Source organism: Pseudopodoces humilis, chromosome 7 (genome assembly GCF_049639895.1).
Source record: "Pseudopodoces humilis isolate 2021_Gansu_Grassland_sample_001 chromosome 7, ASM4963989v1, whole genome shotgun sequence".
Taxonomy (NCBI): domain Eukaryota; kingdom Metazoa; phylum Chordata; class Aves; order Passeriformes; family Paridae; genus Pseudopodoces; species Pseudopodoces humilis.
The window spans coordinates 48,227,674-48,251,705 of record NC_142206.1 but is presented as its reverse complement, the minus strand read 5'-3'; the positions used below and the strand labels follow the sequence as shown (position 1 = coordinate 48,251,705).

At 38.6% G+C, this 24,032-nt stretch overlaps 3 protein-coding genes across 12 annotated transcripts in view; 2 read left to right on the top strand and 1 right to left on the bottom strand.

Annotated features, from left to right (window-relative positions):
• Window positions 1-19,745, bottom strand: part of LOC106628068 (uncharacterized) — a 23,791-nt gene extending 4,046 nt beyond the window's left edge. For 3 of the 8 annotated variants that reach the window (XR_015773009.1, XM_088058308.1, XM_088058309.1), the window contains exons 1-5: window positions 7,777-7,903; window positions 7,278-7,396; window positions 5,061-5,103; window positions 1,775-1,878; window positions 364-427 (exon numbers count right to left, since the gene is read on the bottom strand). Coding sequence is in view for 4 of the 8 variants with exons in the window: in XM_088058308.1 (XP_087914434.1) it covers window positions 403-427; window positions 1,775-1,878; window positions 5,061-5,103; window positions 7,278-7,396; window positions 7,777-7,848 (363 nt within the window). In the remaining 4 variants the exon portion in view is untranslated. Of the gene's footprint in view, window positions 1-363; window positions 428-1,774; window positions 1,879-5,060; window positions 5,104-7,277; window positions 7,397-7,776; window positions 7,904-8,246; window positions 8,327-17,871; window positions 17,952-19,420 lie in introns of those variants that run through there. The other 5 variants (XR_001331290.2, XR_001331291.2, XR_001331292.2 and 2 more) reach the window with 5 other exon arrangements.
• LOC106628067 (alpha-1-antitrypsin-like) lies at window positions 6,150-12,474 on the top strand. Of its 2 annotated transcripts, XM_014249764.2 has the most exons (5): window positions 6,150-6,389; window positions 8,011-8,680; window positions 10,127-10,397; window positions 11,054-11,201; window positions 12,199-12,474. In XM_014249764.2, exons 2-5 carry the CDS (start codon window positions 8,026-8,028, stop codon window positions 12,388-12,390), a joined length of 1,266 nt encoding a protein of 421 aa, XP_014105239.2. In that variant the 5' UTR covers window positions 6,150-6,389; window positions 8,011-8,025; the 3' UTR covers window positions 12,391-12,474. The 2 variants fall into 2 exon arrangements, with proteins under 2 accessions (XP_014105239.2, XP_087914432.1); XM_088058306.1 differs by lacking the exon at window positions 6,150-6,389 and having other exon boundaries at window positions 8,010-8,680.
• On the top strand, window positions 18,023-24,032 carry LOC102104025 (alpha-1-antitrypsin). 2 transcript variants are annotated; one of them, XM_005520166.3, is made up of 5 exons: window positions 18,023-18,129; window positions 19,760-20,404; window positions 21,020-21,290; window positions 21,834-21,981; window positions 23,677-24,032. In XM_005520166.3, the coding sequence occupies exons 2-5, from the start codon at window positions 19,774-19,776 to the stop codon at window positions 23,884-23,886; spliced, it is 1,260 nt and encodes a 419-aa protein (XP_005520223.2). In that variant the 5' UTR covers window positions 18,023-18,129; window positions 19,760-19,773; the 3' UTR covers window positions 23,887-24,032. The 2 variants fall into 2 exon arrangements, with proteins under 2 accessions (XP_005520223.2, XP_014105240.2); XM_014249765.2 differs by having other exon boundaries at window positions 18,115-18,198.

The following is a 24,032-nucleotide window of genomic DNA, read 5'->3' as shown; positions in this document are numbered from 1 at the left end:
ACTTTTTTCCCCAAGGCAAGGTTATGTGTAGGACTGCTGATGTGACACAAACACTTCCTTCTTCCTTATTTTGGGAGTAAAAGGGGCTCTCCCTGCACCAAGCCATGTAACATTTTCAGAGCACTGCAGCAGTTTCCTGACATATTTATATCTGTTTTAACCACCAGCAATTTCCACACCATTATCTGCTCAAGGACTGCTCCTTGCCAGGCTTAGTGAGGTGGTGGCTTCCTCTCTCTTTTTGATTTGTACATATGGTATGGTAGGGTTAAACCCAGTCTCCAGTTTAGGCTCCAACTCATTCAATACACTGCTATGAATCATAAATAAAATTCAGACCTATTCCAATCCAAGATGACTCACCTTTTGGCTAGTTTTTGGATAGTATAACACGGGGGTCCCTTAAAGAAATAATTCAGTTTCTTTACTAAAAAAAAATAAAGCAAAAGAGGAGTCAGAAAACACAGCTGGGATAAACACATAGTTTTAATTCTTATTTCTTTAAAAGGTGTATTTTTTCGGTACTTGTATTGCTGTGCAGATGAAGGCATCAAAGATATACTATTTAATTCAACACAGCAAAATTAAAAGAGCAAGTTAGTTCAGAAGCAATAAGAACAGTCAGATATATCTTCTATTTCTATATTTAAAAACAAAATCTATGTTTATCTAGTTTTTTTCTTAGTGACATTTTCAAAATGTTCTCCCCTGATCCCCCAAGAAGCCCAGCTCCATTTTCTTTCCAAGGCACACCAGTTGGATGTGACATGTCTGCTTTGGATGGAGGTGGAATTTGGGTGGGGGATGATGATGAAAGGTCAAGAGAAGTTTAAGGGGAAAACAGCCTCTCTAAACACTTCAGTATTGACAGAGCCTGGCAACACTGAACTGAGCACTGAGATCTAAGTCTTGTAACTCATTTCTTTGGGAAAAACAAGGAATGATTTTTGGCTCTCTGTGGATTTTTTGGGTGGCAATATTTTTTTGGAAACTACTTCAAAGACATTAATTAAAACCCTTTTTTTTCCTCATTATTTTTACTCTGGTCTTTGAGTTCGTAGAGCCAAACTAGCATAAAATTAACCTCTGTAACAAGCATTGATGGCTTTCTGTGCTTTCTCACTCAGATATTAATTCCATTCCTTATCTTGTAAATGACAGCCAGCAAATAAAAAAATCCACTGTGTGATTGGGTTTCAATTCCACAAACTAACCGATTACTGCTCTGTATAGTACCTCTCAAGAGCTGTAAATTACCTACATCTCCTGGAAAGCAGCAGTGCAGTCAAAACCTGATTCTACTGAAGGTAGGCATGAGCAATGCTTATTTTACATTTTGGCTTTACAAGCAGATCTAGGCAATAACAAGTGAGAAGAACATTTAATTTTCTCCCTTCAAGTATTTTTGTGAGGTACTCCTGGAATAGGGGTGGGGAGGGGGATAAAGCATCCACGTGGATTTGGCTTTACAAAGACCTCCCCTGAGATAAATGGAAGAGCAGAATACTCATTTAAGTTTTCTCTCACTTAATGCTAAGCAAGGTCCAGCTGAGAAAATGCAATGGTTTTTCTGCAAATGACAGTTCAGAAGTTCCTGGATCATGACAAAGATGTATGATGCTGGAGCTAGAAGACACTGAAGAGTAGTGCAGAGAACAGAAGTGTTTGAATGTAGAAAATTCTAATAAGAAACATGCTTCTACCATGCAGTGGTTAAGCGCTAGAAGACATAGTCCAGAGAGGTTTTGAAATACCTGTGCTTGGAGACATGTACCTGAGAAAGCTGATGTTTTGTGCAAAGGGCTGGACTAGGTGGCCTCTGGAGGTTTCTTCCATCCTAGATTTTGATCCTAAGACTTTTCTGCACAAGCATAAAACCTATGGGGAAAACACACTTGCTGATGATTTTTTTCCTGAATAGTAAAATACTTCACATAGAGGAAGAGTTTTAGAAATATTTTTTAATGTCTGACTATAATCTCTGACTTTTCATGTTTCTGATATATTGATTATAAGTTTCCTGCAAGAAACCATTAGACAATGTAGCTGGACAGAAGTTGAACAAGATTTTATTAGCAAGTGCATACATGTGTTCTGTTACAGCAGCACAGAACATCTCCTTCGCTTTTTCATTTCAGCCTCTTCCTGGCATTTCCAGTTCCTTGCTCTCCACTAGGTAGGTCTTTTTCCAGTCCCTGGGCTTCCTCGGATGAAATCGCTCCAAGGAACCACTGCATCAGCAACCTCCCTTTACACTTTTACTGTCCAACCTCTGTTTCTATGAAATCTGCCCACCAAGACCTCCTGAATTTTGCTGGGAAGCACACTGAGGCTGCACTAGCCAGGGCTGCTGAATCTTGTCTTCTCACTACTCAGCAGTTATCATCGATTACAGCTGTAGTTTAAACTCTCTCTAGCAAAAAACACTGATGAAACCTTGGCTCAGAGTTTTGAGTTTGTAAATCCATGTAAGGCATGATGAACATCAACATAATTTTTTTAAAAAAGTATAAATCATATCTTTTAAGTATAAAGGAAGATGTTGTAAACTTTAATCCATTACTACCTATGTGCAGACCTTATGCTGTCTTAGCAGCCTGCATGCTATACTCAGAGCTTTTGCACCCTGAAACAATTTTACACGTTGGAGATATTAAGGATTGGGGGCTTGGCTGCACAGATTTTGGTTTCTTGTGTGATCCAAACTTTTGCTGTGATTAAACAAGAAGAATATGAAATTTGTAACTTGAAAATAGCCTCTATCGAACTCAAACTGATGAACAGGTCAATCTGCTTAACTGAGACCCGTTTTTATACTGTACAGAGGGAAGCAGAGCCCATAGGAGAAGACAACTTGAAATTCAATTACACAATATAAGAAGCAAAGAAAAATTTTAAGGAGTGATCTTTATTTCATATGCATACATGCATCACTAGCCAGCTGTACAAAAAGATAGTGTGCCAGCAGCACAGTGTCAGATTAAGTTGGGCTAATTAAACCTCATTACTTTGTTAGGTATGGCTCATTGAACAGCCACTGTGTAACTGCTTACAGAAATTCAGCAATGATAACAGTCCAAGCCAAGGGAAAACATGAAGGGAGAGTTTTCTTTAGTATCAATGACAAAAATCAATATGGTTGTCTCTCTTGAAAGGATAAACACAATGCATCAGATTAGAACGACTTTGCACACAACCTGTGTTTGTACTAGAACTAAGAGCAAAGTTATGTTTCTTTCAGAAGTGTGCTAACAAGAAAAACAAAGCAAATCACTGAGACATTTCAGTGCATTCAGAGCCTGTGTTTGCATGTCTTATACTGTTCTTAGTCTCTTGTAAGCCAATGATTACTAATACTAAAAAAAAAAACCAACAAAACTAAACTACTTAGGACCAGTAGCATTTTCATGGAAAAAAATTTCACTAGCAAAACTAGAGTTTTCAAAGTTGTAGTTTTAAAATTACACTCTTAGGAATAATAGTGCTTCTGGATAAAAACATGACTTGGCCAGCAAATATCAAACACCTTAGCATTTATTTCAAACATCTGCCAAATGTACTCAAGAAGCACAGACTGATTATTAGGATATTTTTCTTTGGCCCATAAACATGGATTTAAGAAATTCATTTTTGGATTTAAGCAGTTCACTTTTCACACAACACAGAAAACAGTGTATTTGACACATAAATTCTGGTTCTTCTCAGAATCAATAAATACAATATATAGAAAGGAAACTTCTTAGAGTTTAATGAGTGAAACAAAATGAGATCATCTCCTTTCTTTCCTGAGTCTTTAATTCTGAAATATTATTTTCTAGGCTTTGAAATATGAAAATGGTAACACAATTTTGCACATCTTTTTATAAATGAGTTGTGCCTCTCACTGTGGTTCCCCAATTGAGATGGCTTTTTACATAGATAAATGTTAAAAGAAAACTAGAGAAAATCTTGAACACATTTTAAAATCATTAAATACAAAATTCATTATCCTGAAGTAATGATTTTAATGGCAGTCAGAAACTGAACTTCTGCTATATTATATTTCACTGACATGTGAATCATAGATCTATGTTCCTCCTGGATAATTTGACAATACCATTCGTCATCTGTAGCTTCTATTATCATTGTTTGAAATGGATATGTTTACCTCTCAAATTATGCAAATTAGTAAAGACTCATTAAAGCAAAGGGTTCCTGACATTAGTCTCAATCTATAGTACAAATGAGCACATGGGTTCTGCCAATGGGATAACAGAGCTTAGAAAAAACAAAGGTAGGAAAGGTTCTTATGTGAACCATGCCTCACAGCATTTTCTCTCTCCTGCTACCTGTTGCTGCAGCTGCACAGTGGAGTCCACTGCCCAGGGATCCTCTTCTGTTGTGACCAAACCAAGGCTCAAAGAAAGCCTCTGAATGTAGGACAGTTTCTGAACTGCTGTCAAGTTCATTTGTGGGGAAAAAAACCCCACAAGTTTATACTGTTTACCTGTTCTGATCTGCTTTCCATAGTACCATGTTGAAGCAGGTGCCCAAGCTGCATGATAAAAAAATCTAAAGTCCCAGTGCAGGCCATAACACATAACTTCAGGAGATGCCCCAGCACTTGTGTCACTAGCTGGCAATAACCTAGGCAGGTGTGCCAGGTAGTACAGCTGCTGACGGCCATGGACCTCTCCTCTTCAGTCTGTGTTTGCAGATGGCTATTATGCATGTTTGGGGACAACAAACATTAAAGCCAGCTGGCCCAGCGAGCACTGACTTCTATCTTCTCTGCTTGGCTACATCAGCACTTATCTGTGTCCTCAGACAGGTATTTTTTTAATCCATGTAATGTTTAAACAGAAGTGTAAATATTTAATACTGCTCACCTCTACGAATAAAGAAGTACCCAGAACCACCAACAGCCTGACTGTCTTGGAGCATCACAAGCATCTCTCTCGTTTTCCCTGAAAGACTGAACTTGTGCCCTTGGGCATTCTGGTTTATACATTCATTCAATTTAAATGAAGAGTTTTTGTGGCTGGCAAAAAAGGAAAACAGGCTATTGCATCAAGACTCACCTGACCTTCACAAGCGCTCCAAGGGACAGCAGCAACTTGTACTCTAATAAGAAAAAGTACAAATTCTAAATCAAAATAATTAACAGCAAACTTTGGCTATATCTAAGGTGAACATGCAGAGTTAAGCTGTAATCTGAAACTAAAAAAAAAAAAAAAAAAAAGGAAATTTTTTTAATTTTTTTAAGAAGTTGAGTCTGTAAATACCGTTCAGAGAATCATCTGCATGACCAGGGCCATGGATCCCAGCAGGTGAAGAATGACCTCTGAAAGCAACACAGCTGGGGACTGGGAACTGCTGTGTTTACAGTTTTACATTTACATCTCCTTGTCTCTACAGTAGCAAGGGGATTGTTCTGTCCCTTGCTGAGCAGCCAGTAACAAATCCTGCAAAGTGTAGCAGAGTGTAGAGAGACAAAGCAGGCATTCTCCTGGCTGGCTGGTCAAACCATGCATCTGAACCTGCTTCACAGCACTTCTCTTCATCTTCCTCTGGAAGATCCCTGGGAAATATATCTTTATAAGAAGGGTGAGACTCACAGTTTGAGACTGCCTTGATTTATTACTGGTTAATATTTATGGGTTACTCTTTTCAATCATTTGCTATTGTTTGATGCATTTGAGACTAGGTTGCTGTCCGTATACATGACAACAGTTGAATTTATTCAGTGCCGTCTTTGGGCACTTGCAGTGATAGCACATATTTTATACAGCTTTTTCAAGCTCTGAATTAAGTACTTTTCAGATCTTGATAGGCTAGGTGGTCCTTAACAGAGACACAGAATCATTTGATTGTGAGGAGACCATTCAATAAATTGCCACAGACGTAAAATTCACCATTTCTACAAGACTGAATGAGCAACCCTCTTTATTTATGAGGCCAAGACTCATTGGCTTCTGAGAAGCAACCAGTGGGGTTTTTGCTATGTAGAAATAAAAGGTGAGATGTTGCTCCCTCACCCTGGCCTTCAGAGCTTAGTGCTGGGCAAAATTGTATCTTCACATGAACAGTAATATTCATCTCAGGTAGCACACAGGGCAGAGCTCCTCTTGACACCAAAATATCATTTCCAATAAATATTTGCATACCCTTTGGGATGTAACACTCTACTGACAAGCCTGGGTCCTGTGGTCTTTGTTCTGTTTGGAGTGAAGAGATGTGGACATATGCATACAAGGTCCAAAAACACTGGCTTCATCACAATTAAGCTTTGTGCTTCTAGGTAATATGTATCTGAAGCCATGTAATGTTTAACAGAGGAAAACAGCAGTACGAGTAAAGCAGCAAGAAACAGCACAGCCCATTGAGAGCAAGAGCCTTCTGAAAATAAAGTAAGTACCCAGTTATCTTTACCTTAATGATTTTGACCCAGATTTATGGTATTTAGCTAAGTGAGTCATAAAGCACATCTGCTTTCAAGGGTGAAGCCTAGTTTCTAAGTACTCAAATGACAGCTGAACTTAATTTCAAGAAATACTGAATAGCAAATTCTAGGGATTCATTATAGCAGCTCCACAGAGTATAACTCTGCTGTGAATATTTATCCCACATAGCTCAGAAACTTCTAGAACAATTATGCTTCAATAACAGAAGCAGTCTGACTTCTCAACTGTCAATTTTATTTACCATTACAAATTTTCCCTAAAGCTTACAATCGGATAACCAAAACTGAAGTAAATGAGTAAATGTCTTGCTTACACTAAGATGGCCCAGACAGAATTCACAAAATAATTTTGCAATACCAAGGTCCTCTGTAAATTCCAATTTACCCAAATCACACAGAGCAAAGTTGCAGAATAACAAGCTGGCTCCTTTTCACCCAAACCATAGTGGTATGAGTGCTGTCCCAGGGTGGAGAAAATCCCAGTAAATATGTCATCTGCTCTGCTGAACCCATGTCTTTGAGTGCCTTTACCATTGACTGCAGGGTAAGCAGGTTAAGGTTTCTACCTGAAACTGTTCTGTTTCAAGTAGGACATTAGATGAAGGCTATTTGAGCTTTTCTAGTCACTGGCATCATATTTTTAATGAGAATAGCTCTTGTTTTCTGACAGGTTAAGCATCTTAAACACCACAAATCATCCCAGTGTGTTCTTGGTCTAACTGGTAAAAGAGAAGCAGTAAACAAATACGAAAAGTGATCACAGTCACTACAAATGTCCAAGATGCCCTGATCCAGTCTTGCTGCTGAGTACTAATCTGGCCTTAGGCATATTTACCTTACAAAAGGATACTTTCCTGCTGATATAAAGCTTGGAAAGACAGGAGAGGCCAAGTCCACACTAATGGTCTCACCTTTCCATAGCCAGATGTGGGATACACACAAGAAGGAACCCATCTGGAAGACAAGTGACACATGAGTGGTCATTTAATATAGACAAACATATTCTAATTTAATCAGGTCTTGAAGCAGAAAATATTTACCAGCTCCTATGATTAGTCACTTTGCATAGTAAAATGAGTCAGGGATAAGGGAAAATAACATTTTTGAAGAATTCTGCAGTCTTGTATTGTTTTCCTTTGATATAGCAGCGTAGCACTATCATTTAACATAAACCTCATTCAAACCCTAATAGCATAATAGTCCTCAGAGGTCTTAAGAGATAAGCACAAAAGAATCAGAATGCTTCTAGTGTGTTGCTTTGCCATTAAAAAAAAAAACAAAACATTTTTACACATCTTCTCTCCCTTGGATTCTTATTTTTGTTTAACACTCACATGTTTGTTTCTTTCCCCACTAACAAGGAACTTTCGTAGCTGGAGTAAAGTAGAACTGAAGTAGGCACCCATGGATAGGAATTACAGGAGGCAGAAGGATTTAAAAAACACTTCCTTGGCAAAGGAGGCGGTCAGGAGATAACAGTGATTCCCACTCAAAGGCAGAAGTTAAAGATGAGATGTCAATACAGCCAACCTCCACCACCCAAGACTCTTTGTTCTTTGTCCACACAGTATCTGTGAAGAGTGATGAAGGCCATGCTCCCACTGAGCTTGCTGGTGGCCGTGCTCCACCTCAGTGTCCTCAGCCTGACTCAGGCTGATCAACACACTGCCCAGCCTGAAGCAACTGACCACCAGGAGCAGCATTCCCACGAGAGAGATCCTCTTGAGTCCTGCCAAAGGATAGTCACAAGTAATACAGACTTTGCCTTTCAGTTTTACAGGCAAGCAACCACTCAAGAACCCACCAAGAACATTTTCTTTTCCCCAGTCAGCATCTCCACTGCCCTTGCCCTTCTGGCCCTGGGCTCCCGAGGCAGGAGCCAGGTGCAGGTGCTGGAAGGACTGGCCTTTAACCTCACCAGCATCCAGAAGGAGGAGATACACCATGGCTTTCATCAGCTCCTCCTCTTGCTGAACCGACCTGGTAGCCAGGTGCAGCTGAGCATGGGGAACGCCCTGTTCATGGACAAACACCTGAAGCCAATGAAAACGTTTCTGAAGGACATCAAAAAACTGTACAGAGGAAAAGCTGTCTCTAGTAGCTTCCAGAATTCCACTGAAGCTAAAAAAGAGATCAATGATTATGTAAAGAATAAAACCCATGGGAATATAAACCAAATAGTTGAGGATCTTGAGCCAAACACTCTGATGGTAATTGTTAACTACATTTATTTCAAAGGTAAGTTGCATAGATGCTACTTACTGCATCTGTTTAGTGCTGCTTCACCTAAAGTAAAACAAGTACACCAAGTTATTTCTGAATAATTTTTAAATGAATATGTTTAGATTGCTATGAAAAAATTGTAAGTTTTCAAATCTGAAACCTCTTCCACATCTAAATTTTTCTAGCATATATTTGGAGCTGGGAGTATAAAAGTTCATTTACTTGCAATGTTCAGGTCCAGGGAATTGCCAGAGCACAACAGATTCATGTATTGTTAAAATATCCTATCAGACTTCATACACTTATTTTTTAAAAAATTAAGATGTTTTCACATTGTATGTGTGAAGTAGAAAACTGAATTCTGAAGATGATGATTAAGAAAAATTGCCAAAAACTTTACTTATAGTCCATGACTATTAATGGGTAGGTACCTCTGGATTTGCAGTCCAAGTGGTCTACACCTTGTCATCATATTACACATATCCCAAGAAGTATTTGAATGTATTGCTTTGGAAATTATTAACTTCTTGGATGTTCATTTGTAGCAGCATGAAGGACATACATAGAATTTCCCACCCAGAAAGGAATATTTTGAAATTATGAACTTTCAGCAAAATAGAAAATATTTTATTTCAAAAACTTTATAAATTTGGGTGCCCTAATCTCAGGTTCCCTAGTCTAAGTACCATGCCAGAGTATATTTCTTTTCTGGAGGGCAAGGGAGAAGGCTTAAACTTAAAAAGTAACCAGAATACTGTGGAGTTTACATTCCATTATTTATTTTTCAAATTAGACTATTTCTATTCAACATTAAAAAAAAAAATAAATAAAAAGCCAAAAAAATACTTACAGAATGGCAAGCTATAATCCCTATTTGTTTAGTGAAGGGCCTGCTTTATTACAAAATAAAATACCATAGAAAATTCAATTGAATAAACATCAAGAGCAAATCATTTTGAACACTAAAGACCTTGAGGCCCTGTTCCATTTACCATACTTGCAGTTATGCTCAGGTCCAAAAGTTTGTGTTTCTCTAGCATGTAAGCTTTTCCTTGGTGAGAAAAGATGAAAAACGTATAAAATCCATGTGAGGAACATAACATGCTACCTTTTAAAGGCCAGACATCTGCTCTGAAACTTGCTTTACCATCAGTATTCTGAAAAGAGATACCAAATCCCTGAATTCTGGACAGTTTTTATTTGCTTCAAATAAAACATAAGGTAATATGATGAAGTTACTTCATTTAATTTATCTGACTTAGAAAGATGGTGTACAAGTCCATACAAAATTTAATTGTTACAGAGAATAAGATATTTAATAAACGTGGAATACTTTTTATCTTCAAGTATAACTGTAAATCTTCAGACATGGTTTTATTTATTCTACATTTGTCTGGACTTTATTAATATATCCTCACTGAAATAAGTATTCAATTCCATTCTTTCTCATTTGGTTTTAAGCCTACTGGGAAAATCCTTTCAATATTAAGGGGACTCACAAGGACTATTTCCATGTGAATGCAAAGACCTCAGTTGAAGTGGAGATGATGATTCGAGATGGATTTTATAAAGCATACTATGACAGGAAGCTGTCTTGCGAGGTGGTGCAGATTCCTTACAAGGGAGATGTTGCAGCATTGTTTATCCTGCCCAATAAAGGAAAAATGAAACAGTTGGAACGTGCCCTGACAAAAAACACTGTTTCTAAATGGGAAAGATCTCTTCAAAGATGGTAAATATAGAATTTTGATTTGATGAATCTAGGTAGTCAGGATCCAAAGTCTAAATGCTAAGGTCAGGTTGTACAGTTACTATGTTGTATTTTTGATGGAGGGTTTAAACAACAGAATAAGTATAAAAGATCATACCAAATGATTTGATACTTTCAGCAAAAATTAGAATCAGCATTGCCTTGTAATGAGAGATCTCTGAGGTGGGAAACTTGGGTCTTTTCCTCCATACATTTTTTTAGTTGATACTAAGTGTCTCCTTTTCTGCTGTCTCAAGCAAAATATTTTAAGAGTGGTAATACTGTGACATAGCAGTCAGATACCTCAGAAGGAATGGGGTGTGAATTCCAAAAGCAGAACCTTCAAGGTTAGAAAAAGAATACAAACTTTGTCCCAGAAATGTTGGCAGCACTATTGTTTACTGTCTCATACAGCGACTGTGTTGCAGAATCATACAAGGAATATGAACTGATGTCTTTCTCCTTCCATATTTTCCTATCCTCCAGACCAGCATCTTCCTATATTCTTTCTCTTGCCATATTTTTTAGATGAAAAGACTAGGCGTTTAGCACAGAAAAAACACCATCAAGTTAGAAATCTTCAGTCCAAGGCATGCTCTGATTGCAGTAACTACCATAATTTACTTTTGAATTGACAGGAGGATGGAATTGCATATTCCCAAGCTATCAATTTCAGGCACCTACGACTTAAAGAGGATCTTAATGAATCTGGGTGTAACTGATGTGTTTTCTAATCGGGCTGATCTGTCTGGAATCACAGGAAACCCTGATGTGAAGGTTTCAAAAGTAAGTTTATCAACAGAAACAACCATCTATGGATTCTTTAACAGCCAATTGCCTTATCCTAAGCTCACCTGTGAAATTTTACTTATTGCTAGGACTGGCTGATACTCTGAAATAGAACATTTAGCTGTTAAAGGCCATTTAAATTCCCTCAGACTTCTCCAAGATCTGGAGATAAGGATATTTTCTTTTGTCTGACAAGCAGAGGTGGAAGGTATATGGAGGAGTGGCTTTAACATTTAACCAGGAAACTAAACACAGAATATTTTCTACATGTAAAAGAAGTGCATATGGGTAACCATGCTGTGCATGTCTTGCATCAGCATATCCACCAAAAAAGTGACCCTTTTCTAACATGCATTCTATAATTTCAAAGGATTTAGAAACTGCTGTTACCATTGAAGGCTCTGTTGAGTGTTAAAAATATAAAATGGACCAGACTTGAGGAAAACATCCCATTTACTGAAAATACTGTGAAGAAGAAAACTAGCATTTGTACAGCCATTCTGAAAACGGCACTTAAAATTCTATAACATCTTGAGGCTAGTAAAAGAAAAAGATTAAAAATGTCTAAAAAAAAAATTTGGCATCAAGGTTGAATTTCTACCTGGTTAAACTGTAATGCATGTGCTGTTGGGAACATATACAGAGCAATTCTGGAGCCTTATTTCCTTTCCCTTTGAAACTGACATTCCCTGTGAATTTGCTTGGCTATTTTACTTTCAATTAATTCCACAAGATGTGCAGTTACTAAGGTCTGCATTGATACACTTGTGGTGAGGAACACTGTGTGTAAATATTTGCTTATTGAGACAACATTACTAAAAAACCCACAATGGGCTGCTGTGTCCTTTCTCCTGGTTCCTGGCTTACCAGCAATCTTTGTGAAAGGCAGTGATTGAATTAACTTTGTGTTAACATTGAATTATCTTTGTGTTAATTTGAATAATTTCACACCACATCTTCCACCTACATTAATTCTTGCTGTATTTTATTGTAGGCCACTCACAAGGCCCTGCTGAAGATTCATGAGAATGGCACAGAGGCTGCAGCAGGCAGCAGCATAGACTTTCTTCCTCATTCTGCTCCTCCCATTGTTAGATTCAATCATCCATTCTTGCTGTTGATTATTGATCAGTATACTCAAAGCATCCTCTTTGTGGGAAAAATTGTAAACCCAGCTGAGAAATGACTGGTCAGTGGCTGGTCTTATTGATTGGAATTGCATTTTATGGAATTATTGTTCATTGTGATTAAATTTGTATCCCAACAGTTACTAATTATTGTCTTTTTCCAAAGAAATCAGGAAAGAGAGTAGTCATTCTTAGAAACACGCTCTTTGCTTTGTCCTTCCCTAGAAAGTAACCACTGAGATACACCTATTAGTGAATTGTGAAGAATTTGATAAATCACCCTTTTAGTGATCAGTGCCATCTTTGAAAAGCAAGGTAATATCCAGCTGAGAGACTCAGTTAAAACACTGTAAGTAAATAAAATTTGAGTGGATAAATCCAAATTAATTCTTTGCAAACTACAGGTTGGCTTCTGACATTGGTAGGGTTTCCAGTAGAGGGAAGGCGTAGCTGCAAATTACACACTGGGAGAGTCAATCACTTTAGACCAGGCCTAGGCACTTCCTTTGAAGGCCAAGTCTTATTCCATACTCCTTGAGGACATTGACAGCTGATGGCATCCACCCACATTGTGTTGGCTTCTTTGAGCAGGCCATCAATGTAACAAACTGCACAAAAATGTGGAAGCAGTGCTGAGGAATGTTTTAGTTTGCTGGATATCCAAAGGTTTCTACTGGCATTGCATTATAGATTTAACCTTGTATTTCTTGGAAATGGAAGTCCCTCATAAGTGGATGTTCAAAAGGGACAGGATATGAACACCTGGAAGTGGAAAAACAAATATTGAGATTAATCCTATCTCCTGAGTATAGATCTATGCATGTAAATAAAGTGCTCTAAGATCTGTTCTCTAACCATGAGGTCAACTGGCTCATCACAGGTCATACCCACATTGCTTAACTCCAACCACACAAGTCATCCCATCAACTTACTAGAAATGCCTCTTGGCCTGTGCTAACTCCAAACTCAGGCCTAGCACTTGTTTGGAAGAATCATACGGTGGCATGTGTCTGAAACTGTACTAAAAGTATAAGAATGTAAGTGATGGTCAGGTCTGTTCCCCAGAACTGCTCTGTGTACTGGGACAAATGGAGCCAGAGTGAGCAGCAGAGGCATGGGAAAGTCATCACACAGCCCTATGAGCTCCCAGTCTGCTGGAAATCTGCATTTTTTTTGAATAACACTCAATTCCAGGTGATGCTGATAGGCCTTCACAACTACTTCTCAGAAATGAGGGAACTGGAGACCCTGATGTGGAATAAGACAAGGCAGTTCAATAAACACCCTTCAAAACTACTTCAAGTCACAGACTGCAAGACCCCTGTGTACTTGGCACAGATGTGTTTGGGTGGTCTCTCCTGAGCAATCCTGTGCATTTGCTGAAATTGTGTATGCTCATTTTCACAGTAAATGTGAGTGCTTATGTTCAAAAGGCTGCTCTTCATTAAGGAATTGTGCAATTCCGTAGATGATACCAGACACACTTCAAAGATGAGCACATAGAAACCACCATGAAGCATAAAATATAAAAGTTTAGTTCTATTATGTTGTACATGAATTAACTCAAATGCAATTTAAAATGTGATACAACTTACTGTGGAAGCATAGGCATTGTCCATCATCTATTTCCCCTTTCCTCCTTAAAAATATTGAAACCAAGATTTTTATTATGATTCAGAAAATCTGTCACTAGTTCAAGGATCCAGCTGCTTGCTAAGTGTGGCCTGACACTGCTAGCTGGAATGAGCTGGCAGAAAAAGGCCATTGGAGAGCCTCCTTTGGCAGGTGGACCCCTTGCTGAGAAAGGCTCGGCACCCAAGGCCAACATCATGCAGCTATCCTTCCAAGAACTGTGCAGAGGCAAGCAGAGAGAGCAGGCAGAGATGGAGGTGATAAAGAACATAACTCCCCACTCCTCAGACCTGGCAGTGATGCTAAAGCAGAGCATGACTGCAGTAACACCACTGCCAAATTAGTGCCGAACCAGAGAGATATAACCAAATCTTAGGTGATCAATTCATTCTCAAAGACAGTGCCAGACAAAAGGGAAACTCATATTTTTTGATTGTTAAAAATTTTAAGAAGTTATTTTACTGACAAATCAGAATGATGAATATAACCTGATAAAGTAATAATTATAAAAGTTCTCAAAGGGAGAATGGATGAGTTTAGGAGTTGTTTTTGGCATGGTACCCAGATATGAAATCTGCTTACAATTTTTCTTTATCCACGACTGCATGAAATGCTCGTTTTGCTGCATGTGAGTCTGTTGTCCTTAAGTGTCAACGGCTCAGTGGCCACAAGCACGGCAAGAAAACTAAGCTCCACAGGAACAGAAGGCCCACAAGGGAGATCCTTTCAGCCAATGGATAGTCCTCAGAAACATGCACTCTTCCTTACAGTTTTACAGGCAACTGACTGCCCAAGAACCTGACAAGAGTGTTTTCCTCTCCCTGGTCAGCTTCTCGGCTGCTTTTCCTCTGCTCTCCCTGGTCTTTGGTGCCACCAGTCAGGCTCAGATGCTGGAAGGGATGTCCTTTAACCTCACTGGCACTTAAGAGGGCACAACAATTTTCATTTTCTGTCACTTTTTTTAATTCTGGGAGTTACATATGCCATCTCTAAGTTCTTGTACCATTGTTATTAATTCAGGGTTTTGGTCTGTAGTCTTAACCACTTGAGTTTGATGTATCTTTTGAAAAAAGAAATTCAAGCTAAGATAGATTTTGAGAGCAAAATTTTGATCTTGAATTCTACCTACTGTTACTTATTTTCACCAGTGTTTTATTTGATTTTTTTTTTTATAAAACTTCTAACAACTAGTTTTGAAATCTTTGGTAGTGTCAGGTATGTCTTCAGCTGGGAACTTAATGGAAAATATATCAGGAAAATCTGAGCTGTCAGTAACAGATTATTCATATTGAACGTTACAATGCTGTCTGATTGACTCAAATGGAATTCACATCAGGCCTTAAATGCTTGTATGCTGATGGAAACACTTTTTCATTCAATGTTAGGAGATTAAGTACAGAAAAAGTAGAAAATGTAAAATACTGTTTTCTGAATACTGATGAAATAATCATCCAAGGTAAAATGTTTGCTGTGAGAAAAGGAATCACTCCTGATAATAAAAGGACTTTATTTTTTTTTCTGAGATATAACACAGAAGGAAAAAAGCAGATTTGATTCTGCTTATACAGCTTTTTTCTAGCAGACTGTGAGTTTGTACGAAAATTCAGTTCAAAGATTCCTATTGCATTGGAGAAAGAAGTTGAAAACAAAGTAGGAAAGGTCAAGTTTCTCTTCCCAGTTCTGTCAAAAACTTTTGCTTTAGGCTTCAGCTTTTTTTTTCTTTCTTTTAGTCATTCTGGTTTTTGAAATTGCAGCCCAAAGCACTTTCATTATTCAAGGGGAAAAGGATGAAATATTTGTAAGACTTTGAGAGTATATTTGGAAAGCCCTCTACAGAAAAAGCTAAAATTACTGAAAGGATTTGATTTTTATTCTACTTACACCAGTTTTGCAATGATACCAATTTCCTGATTTTAATTAAGTTACATATGTCAAGAAGTCAATTTAGATGAACTTTTGTAGACATACTTTGAATGATACATCTTTATAGGGAAACAAGAAATGGCTGCATGAGGATTTATCAGACAGTGTACACATTTATCTTGCTGATCTTTTGTTTTTGCAGTCAGAAATCATTTGTCATGGAAATCCCTGAAATATAACTTGCAAAGCCAGCATATAATAATCAGATGACCAAGCAGCAACTGAAATATGATAATCTCATGACCAAGCAGCAACAGAAATAAGTTAATGATGTGGGATGATGCTCCTGTAAGGAGGAACCAAGGCGCATTGCATAACTGGCAGAGAGTAGGGAGAAAGATTATGAAATTATTTGGTAATTCCTTCCATATAGCCCATTATCAGGTAAATGGGAAGAGCATGTTTGTCAGTCCTCTGACTCCCCTGGTTCCTGGAGCAAGAATCTCCCTGTCCCAGCCACCACTTATCCCAAAGCATCCAGGAACTCCACACTGTCTTCTGTGCAATTCCCCTGGATGGCTCTCCTTCTGCAAAACCACACAAAATTTCTGGTTTGGCCTTGCATTTCCCTGTGTTCTGGGGACACAGCCATTTCTAACAGGAATGTGCAGTGAACTGCTTTCCTCTCCCTGTGTTTTCACAGACCTGCTGCCTGGCTGACATGCAAGTGATGCCTATGTGTGGTGATTCACCCTCATTTTCCTTTGCCTTCAACAGAAGCAACATATATTATCCAAGAGTCTCTAGTTCTGGCACCTATGACCTAAAGAAATTCTTCAAAGGACTGTGTGTGACTGACAGATTCATTAACCATGCTGATCAGTCTGGAATTGCTGGGAAGCTGATTCTTTGAAAATGATCATTTGTGGGTTTGCTGCAACTGCTGGTCTTAACCTTGTCTAGGAAGACACTTGGGCCAGGGTCAGAGGATCTGGGGCCTGGGAACTGTGAGCAGGGACAGAAACAACTTTCCATGCTCTCCCTGACATGCTGAGTTCTGCTGCATCTCCTGGGAGAGAGGAATCACTGCAGCAGCTTTGATGTTCCCAGAAATTCTTCTCAAGAAACAGTGGCATCCTTCAGATGGTTAGCCAAGCATTAGGACTGGGCTGAAAGATTAATGCTATCTATGTAGGCAGGCCTAGGCTTGAGAAAAATATCTTGTCTTTGCAAGAGTTAAGCAACAGCACACTTGCTATTCCTGAAACTTGGTCATTTTACATAATACTGCAATAAACTTTCTGGGTACTTGAACATATCATGAAAAAAACTCCTCTCTGTGTTCTGTATTCTGACAAACCCTGCCTCTGTCTTGTAAGAGAGAGCAGTTACATAGCAATAACAATGACGGTTGATTCCTATATGTAGATAAATTGAAAGTTTACCTGGGGCAAAATCATGTACATTCAATGGAAATAATTAGTCATTGCTAATTAGGATAAGTGCCATGCACTTCATCCTTAAATAACCTTCTGAATAACTAAATTGTGCCTGTTTCAGCTTCATCTGAGAGGGATCCCAGTATAAGATATGTATGATATGTATGCAACTCATGCTTATCCTATGAATAGATAACACAAGGGGTTAAGATCTCTTTTTTCCCCAGTTAACATTTTGCTGTGGAAAAGCTTGCCTATTTCATTCTTCTATTTCTTATTTTAGTTATTTTTCAAGCCATGCTATGCCTTGCTTTTCACTTTAGTAGTTTCTAAAATACTCATCTAAGGTCCCTCAAAAAGCTAACCAGTGTTCAGAGCCCATCAAATAATGGCATTTAGGGCAGGGTGGAGCTGTACCTGAACAAACTTGCTGCTGCCTTGGGTACTCAATTAGATGGCATTGGTGCATCAAGGTATCCTGTGCAGAAAGTTCAATGGGACAGGACATCTGTGGTTTTGGCCTTTTCTTTGCTTTTGCATGTTCTTCTCATGTTGTGTTTTCAGGAGCTCATTTACCACAGTTATTGGTAAAACTCTTTTACTTACAGTTTAGTTTGAGCCAAGAGCAGCCAAGTCCCTGGTCTTTCTTTCCCTTTAGAGCTGGCTAGGTGCTGGCATTGTTCCGGCTGTGTGATGGGAAAAAGACTTTAAATATTTGATATCCAGGAAAGAAAGAGTTTATTCAATCTTTGCTTTGCAAATAACTCTTATTTGCCCTGTTTAATCTTTACCCATGGACGCTAATAATACTAGGAAGCAAATGAATAAGAGGGGAGAAGCATTGTGAAAGAAAAGTCCGGCACAGTAAGTACCACATTATACTTTCTTAGAAGTCTTTGATTGTGTGCTGTGTGTAATCCCTGCTATTTACTGGTAAGATTAACTTGTTTTGTACAGTAATTGGAAATTATTTTAGCTTCTGGAAGCATGTTCTGAATGTTTGAAGGAGAATTCATTCAGTAATCCAGCTCCTAGCTACAGTGACAGGATGACAGGGTTATGAGGTCCAAAATGAATACCCAACAGTCAATACCAAGATAAGGAAAAAAACCCTTGTCTCTGCTCCCAGAGGAATAAATGTAGTTGAAATCTCAATGTCCCAACTATTCCAGGCTGATGAAGGATCAATGAGAGCAGCTTCATTTCTGTCTAGTATGACTAAAGACCAGGCTACTTGCAAGTAGCCAGGAAGAGAAATCAGTCTCTCCCAAAGGCAGATTTGGGGAATTATGAAACGAGTTATTACCAGAACAAAAATGAATTATCAAGAGTTTGAATGCCTTTTTTTCCTCAGTGTTTATACCCAGCATTTTAGACATGCTGAGCATAGCTCCCACTCAGCACTTCAACAGCTTTTATCTCCAGTTTTTCATAATGGACATTTAGAAAAGTCCATTTGGAAATAACCACTCCCCATAGTAAGTCTGGTGCAAGACCTGGACCTCTCTTTAGACACACAGCCTGAGGCAGATTCTGGGCAGAATCTCATTCTTCAGAATAAGTATACAGCTGCTATGAACAGTATTCAGACCATCCCTATTTCCCTGAGGGCCAATGCTTGCTCCATGGGTTTGAGTTTCTGTCATTTGAGATAATTTAGGTGAGGCCCTACATGGAGAGCATTCTTCTCCAGTATGTCACAGGATTATTCCACCAAAAGGATGGAAGAAAGACTGTGGGATTATGATGATTTAGCTTCTGTCAGTTGAAGCAAAGGAAAGGGTCATCAAGTTTCATATACACAGCAAGGCAGATGCCACTGTACCTTTTCCTAAGCTCTTGAGTCTTGAGCTTTGCAATATTATGTATAGCTTATGTGCAATATAGAGCACATTGTGTAAATAAACTTTCTTGATTTAGCCTCAATTTGCTTGAACACTTAAGGTAAAATCGTGAAATAATATAGGTCTTGAGTCAGAGCTGTTATATAAGAGTCAGAAATATATAAACAGTTTAAAGGCTGAGGATTTAGGCGGATTTTATACACTGCTATAACTGACTAACCCTGCAGTGCCTGAAAACCAAAGTAATAACAAGACCATGGGTACCACAGAAACATATCAGCAAAAGTTGGTCACTCTGCCAAAGTACTTACCATATAGATGGGTGCCAATACATGAAGTCAGCCAGGTACCCCAAGGTACTTAGGAATGCACTGAGGCCATGCTGGTCAGAAGCAAGGATTATTTCACACATAATACCTCAGGAAAGCTGATTCTTCCCTGGAAATACCACATTATTGTCTTATTTCCTTTGCTCCTTGGTCAACTGACTAGAAATAGGCTGTCCAGAGGACAAGTAGAAGAGTATTTCCAAAAAGAATAATAGTTCTAATGACTGACATCTGAAAATCAGTATCTAAAATAAAAAATCTTTTTATTCAGTAAAGAAAAACTTCTCTAGACCTAAAAGTTGCTCTGTTCTTTCTTAACAGGACTATTCAGGACAATGAAGTCTGCACTGTATTTGTGTTTGCTGCTTTTTGGACTTCAAGTCCAGGGTCAACAACAGGAACAACAAGCACACCATTCCCCAGAAGACCAGTCCCAGGCTGATGTTGAAAACTTGCCTCATGTCAAGCTAGCCCCCAGCAATGCTGACTTTGCATTTAAGCTTTACAGGCAGATCAGAGATGATTTTGGCGATGGGAACATTTTCTTCTCTCCTTTGAGTATCTCCACTGCCTTTTCAATGCTCACCCTGGGCGCCAGATCAAACACGCTCAGAGAGCTGCACAAAGGCCTTGCCTTCAACCTGACTCAGCTGGAGGAGCAGGAGATTCATGAAGGGTTTCAGAGAATCCTCCAGCTGCTGAATGACCCTCATCGAGAAGTCCAGTTGAACATGGGCAATGCCCTGTTCATAGATAACCACGTGGAATTGCTTCAAAACTTTTTGGATCATGTCTCAAATTTTTATTATGCTGAAGCTATTTCTACCAACTTCAAGAATCCTCCAGAGGCTCTAAGGAAAATCAATAACTACGTGGAAACAAAAACACATGGCAAATTTGTTGACTTATTGAAGAGTCTTGATCCAGAAAACGTGATGGTTCTCATTAACTACATTTTCTTTAGAGGTGAGTGACAGACATGAGTAGCAGATATACAAATAAGATCTGGAAGTTCTAAGAAACAAAACTTTTTCACTTTTTTTCATCCTATAATCTAATTTAAAACACATCTTTCTATTTTTAAATTACACAGGAAAATATTTGAAAGATAGAATAATTTTCTATATGAGAAATTTAAAAAAGAATGAAAAAATATAAGAATCAGCAGAAGTAATATAAATTTTCAGCCAGGTTCAGAGCTGAAGACATTCAGAATTTATGACCATTTGTTGGAAGGCACGGGTGTTTGGCTGTGCAGGACATGGTCAAACACAGATGACACCTTCATGAAAGAAACAAACCTGAACCTTGTATAGTTGGGGTCTATGAAAGATTTACTATTATCTGAATAAAGGCTCATCTCTTTTCCACTGCAAGCCTTAAACTATGCTTTTCTTGTGTGATTTTTATTAAAACCATTGAAAAGAGGTTTCTTTCCATGGCCAGGGATCAAGAATCCTTAAATTGGCATAGGCTTGTTGCTTTCTCTACAGTTCAAGTATATTATTTTAAGCATCAATTAATGTGGCACGACTTTATTATTCCTTTTTTAAAATTCTATACTCATTCTTTTTTTCAAAGGCTCCTGGGAAAGACCTTTCAACAGTTTCAACACGAGAGATGATGACTTCTTTTTGGATGCTGAGAATTCTGTTAAGGTCAAAATGATGCATCAAAACAAAGACTTTAATGTCCACAGGGATGAGAAGTTGTCTTGTTGGGTAGTAGAAATCCCATACAAAGGAAATGTTACTTCATTTTTTGTTCTGCCTGATGAAGGGACAATGAAACAGGTGGAAGATGCTCTGCTAAAAGAAACAGTGGCTAATTGGTTGAGATCATTTGAAAAAAGGTAATATTTTAATTGGGGCTTTGTTTAAATATTGAACAGGCCAAAACTACTCATCCAGGAAAGGTAAAACTTAGGATACCATGATGAATTGCTAAGTACAGCTCTGAGGAACAAGCACTACTGAGCTTCTTTAACCCAGACAAGGTATCATGTGACTTCATACCAAAGGGGAACCCTCTCAGCTCCCCCAGTCACAGCTCCCAGTTGAGAGGATCCTGCAGATGGGTAGATTGCCCTCCAGAACCTGCCTTCAGTAGGAGGAAGCCAGTTAAAGAGAAAATACAATTTCTTTTTCTCCGGTCTGTATAATATTTTCCAGTCAGTCATTTTCATAAACCATCACTCTACCCCTGCACCGCAGATCAGACTGTGGCTGGTGGGACAGATACCTCAGTTTCTGATTCTTTAACATGAGATTTATCACTGCCTTAGGAAGACAAGCCTTAGCTCCTTGGGTATTTGGGATGGATATATAACTGCAAGAGATATTACTTCAAGGGATCTTGCAATAACAAACTCACATTTTTATTTATTTTTGAAAAGGAACATCTACTTGGATCTCCCACAGTTCTCTGTCTCGGGCTCCTATGATGTTAAAAGCCTATTTAAGAAAATGGGTGTGACAGAGGTGTTCAGTGATCAGGCTGATCTCTCTGGAGTGGCAAAAAATCTTCTTCTGAAGGTTTCCAAAGTAAGTATACAAGCAAGGATGATAATCAAGAGATTTTTCTGCCTTGTTCTTATGCAGTTTTAATCCTACAAATAGGTTGATGCTACCCTTAGAGTGTAGTCATTGCTTAATGATGGTAATAAAGGAAGGAAAAGGTTAGGCATTAAATAGCTGTTGTTCCTATGTTTAATACTAAATTGTCTTAATATCAACAACACAGTGATCCTACAAACTTAGCTGAAAGTCTCTGAAGAAGAAAACAACCAGAAAGCATAGCAGGAATAATTTCACAAAAAGCTGGTATTAAAGAAGTAATGCATGACAAGAATCATAGTTATGATGTAAGTTTGGGAATAATCATTCTTATACTATGTATGCACCTTTCATTTTTACATTGTCTGAGCACTTCAGAATTTATATGGACAACAGTTATGGGACAGGGATAGCCCCATTTCACAAACAAGAAATGAGTATGCAGATAAACAAAATGATTTCTCTAGAGTCCCGAGGAGTGTATGCCTTGTGTCATGAGGGAGGTGAGCCTTCCCTCTATTCTTCACTTGTGAGACTGCCTCTGGAGTTCAACACATCCAGTTTGGGGCTCCTGAGTACAAGGGACATGTGGGCACCCCGGAGCAGTGAGTGCAGTGGAGGTGGGCAGGATGGCTGAGCACTGGATGTTTGAGGAGGGGCTGGGAGAGCCAGAGTAGCCAGTTAGAAGTGAGGGTGAAGGCGGGGTTCTCAGCCCTGGCTACAGATATTTATTAGAAAGGTGCAGACAAGATGGAACACAGACTCTTCTTGCAGATGAACTGTGATACATCAAGAGAAAACACAAAAAATATAGAAAATGGGATATTCAGATTGGGTATTATGTAAAAAATTTCACCATGAAGGTGATCAAAAACTCATATGAGTTACTTAGGAAATTTTTGTCCCTGTAAATACTCGCATCCTGACTGGATTATATTCTGACTAACCTCATCTGGTGTCAGAGGTGACACAGTGCAGGGGGGTTGGTGGCATTCAATGGCCTCTAGAGGTCCTTCCATCATATATTATTTGTGATTCCTCACATTCTTCCCTGTGTTATGTGGAAACACCTGGGTTGTAGATATGGGACTGATGCCTGGAAAACCAAGTAAATTGGTGAAGGGTAAGCAGAGACTCAAGAAAGGAAATTTTAGATATGTTGCAGACAATGAAGGAAGAAAACAGAGGGCTGTCCAAAACCAACGAAATAGCTCATGAATTCCTAAACACAAATTTTCTATACCTACCACAGAAAGCCTTGAAAAATCTTATCCATGGCCTGTGTTACAGAAGGGCACTCTATAAAGCCTGTCACTATTGTTTTTGCAGAGAGAATTATTTTGCCTACACAGAAACTGATGCAAAATGAAAAATTTCTTCTTTTGTGTTCAGTATTAAGGACAAAATATTACTCTAAGAAAAAAATATCTTCTGTGTTGCTCAGTCTCTGCAAGCAGGCATGTTTGACTCTGTTGAAGAAAACTGTTTTTGAACTCAGAGCAAACTTTGCTTGTCTTGGAAAGATAGTGTCTTGGACACTAGTATTTTTTTTTTCACACCAGCTCTGCATTCATCCAGTGTTTTCTTTTAAGAATTATTGTCTCAGTGTTAAAGCAAGCAAATCTTTCTCCAGCTGCTTCCCTCTCTTCAGCTCCTTGATTATAATCTCTGCTTTCCTTGCAGGCGATTCACAAGGCCACGGTGGATGTTAGAGAGAATGGCACAGAGGCTGCTGCAGTGACTGTGATAGAAATAGTACCAATGAGTCTACCTTTTCCTCCTCCTCCTCACATCAGCTTCAACAAGCCCTTCCTGATGATGATTATTGATAAAACCACTGATGCTGTGCTCTTCCTGGGGAAAATTGTGAACCCAGCTGCTAGGAAAGACTAGCCCAGAGCACTTAAACTCTCCAGGGCAGAGAGGAGAGCTTGTGCACATCCCAGAAATTTCTTTGCAAATTAGGACTAGAACTGATCTGATGCATAATTAACAAATAAATGAATCTGCTGATAAGTTCTTCTTTACATCAAAACATA

Bases quoted from the DNA above. Each gene is read 5' to 3' on its own strand.
- LOC106628067 (XM_014249764.2), top strand. From the start codon at position 8,026: ATGAAGGCCATGCTCCCACTGAGCTTGCTGGTGGCCGTGCTCCACCTC. The intron at 10,398-11,053 runs GTAAATATAGAA...TTGAATTGACAG, and splicing joins GAAAGATCTCTTCAAAGATG to GAGGATGGAATTGCATATTC. The intron at 11,202-12,198 runs GTAAGTTTATCA...ATTTTATTGTAG, and splicing joins CTGATGTGAAGGTTTCAAAA to GCCACTCACAAGGCCCTGCT.
- LOC102104025 (XM_005520166.3), top strand. From the start codon at position 19,774: ATGAAGTCTGCACTGTATTTGTGTTTGCTGCTTTTTGGACTTCAAGTC. The intron at 20,405-21,019 runs GTGAGTGACAGA...TTTTTTTCAAAG, and splicing joins TAACTACATTTTCTTTAGAG to GCTCCTGGGAAAGACCTTTC. The intron at 21,982-23,676 runs GTAAGTATACAA...CTTTCCTTGCAG, and splicing joins TTCTTCTGAAGGTTTCCAAA to GCGATTCACAAGGCCACGGT.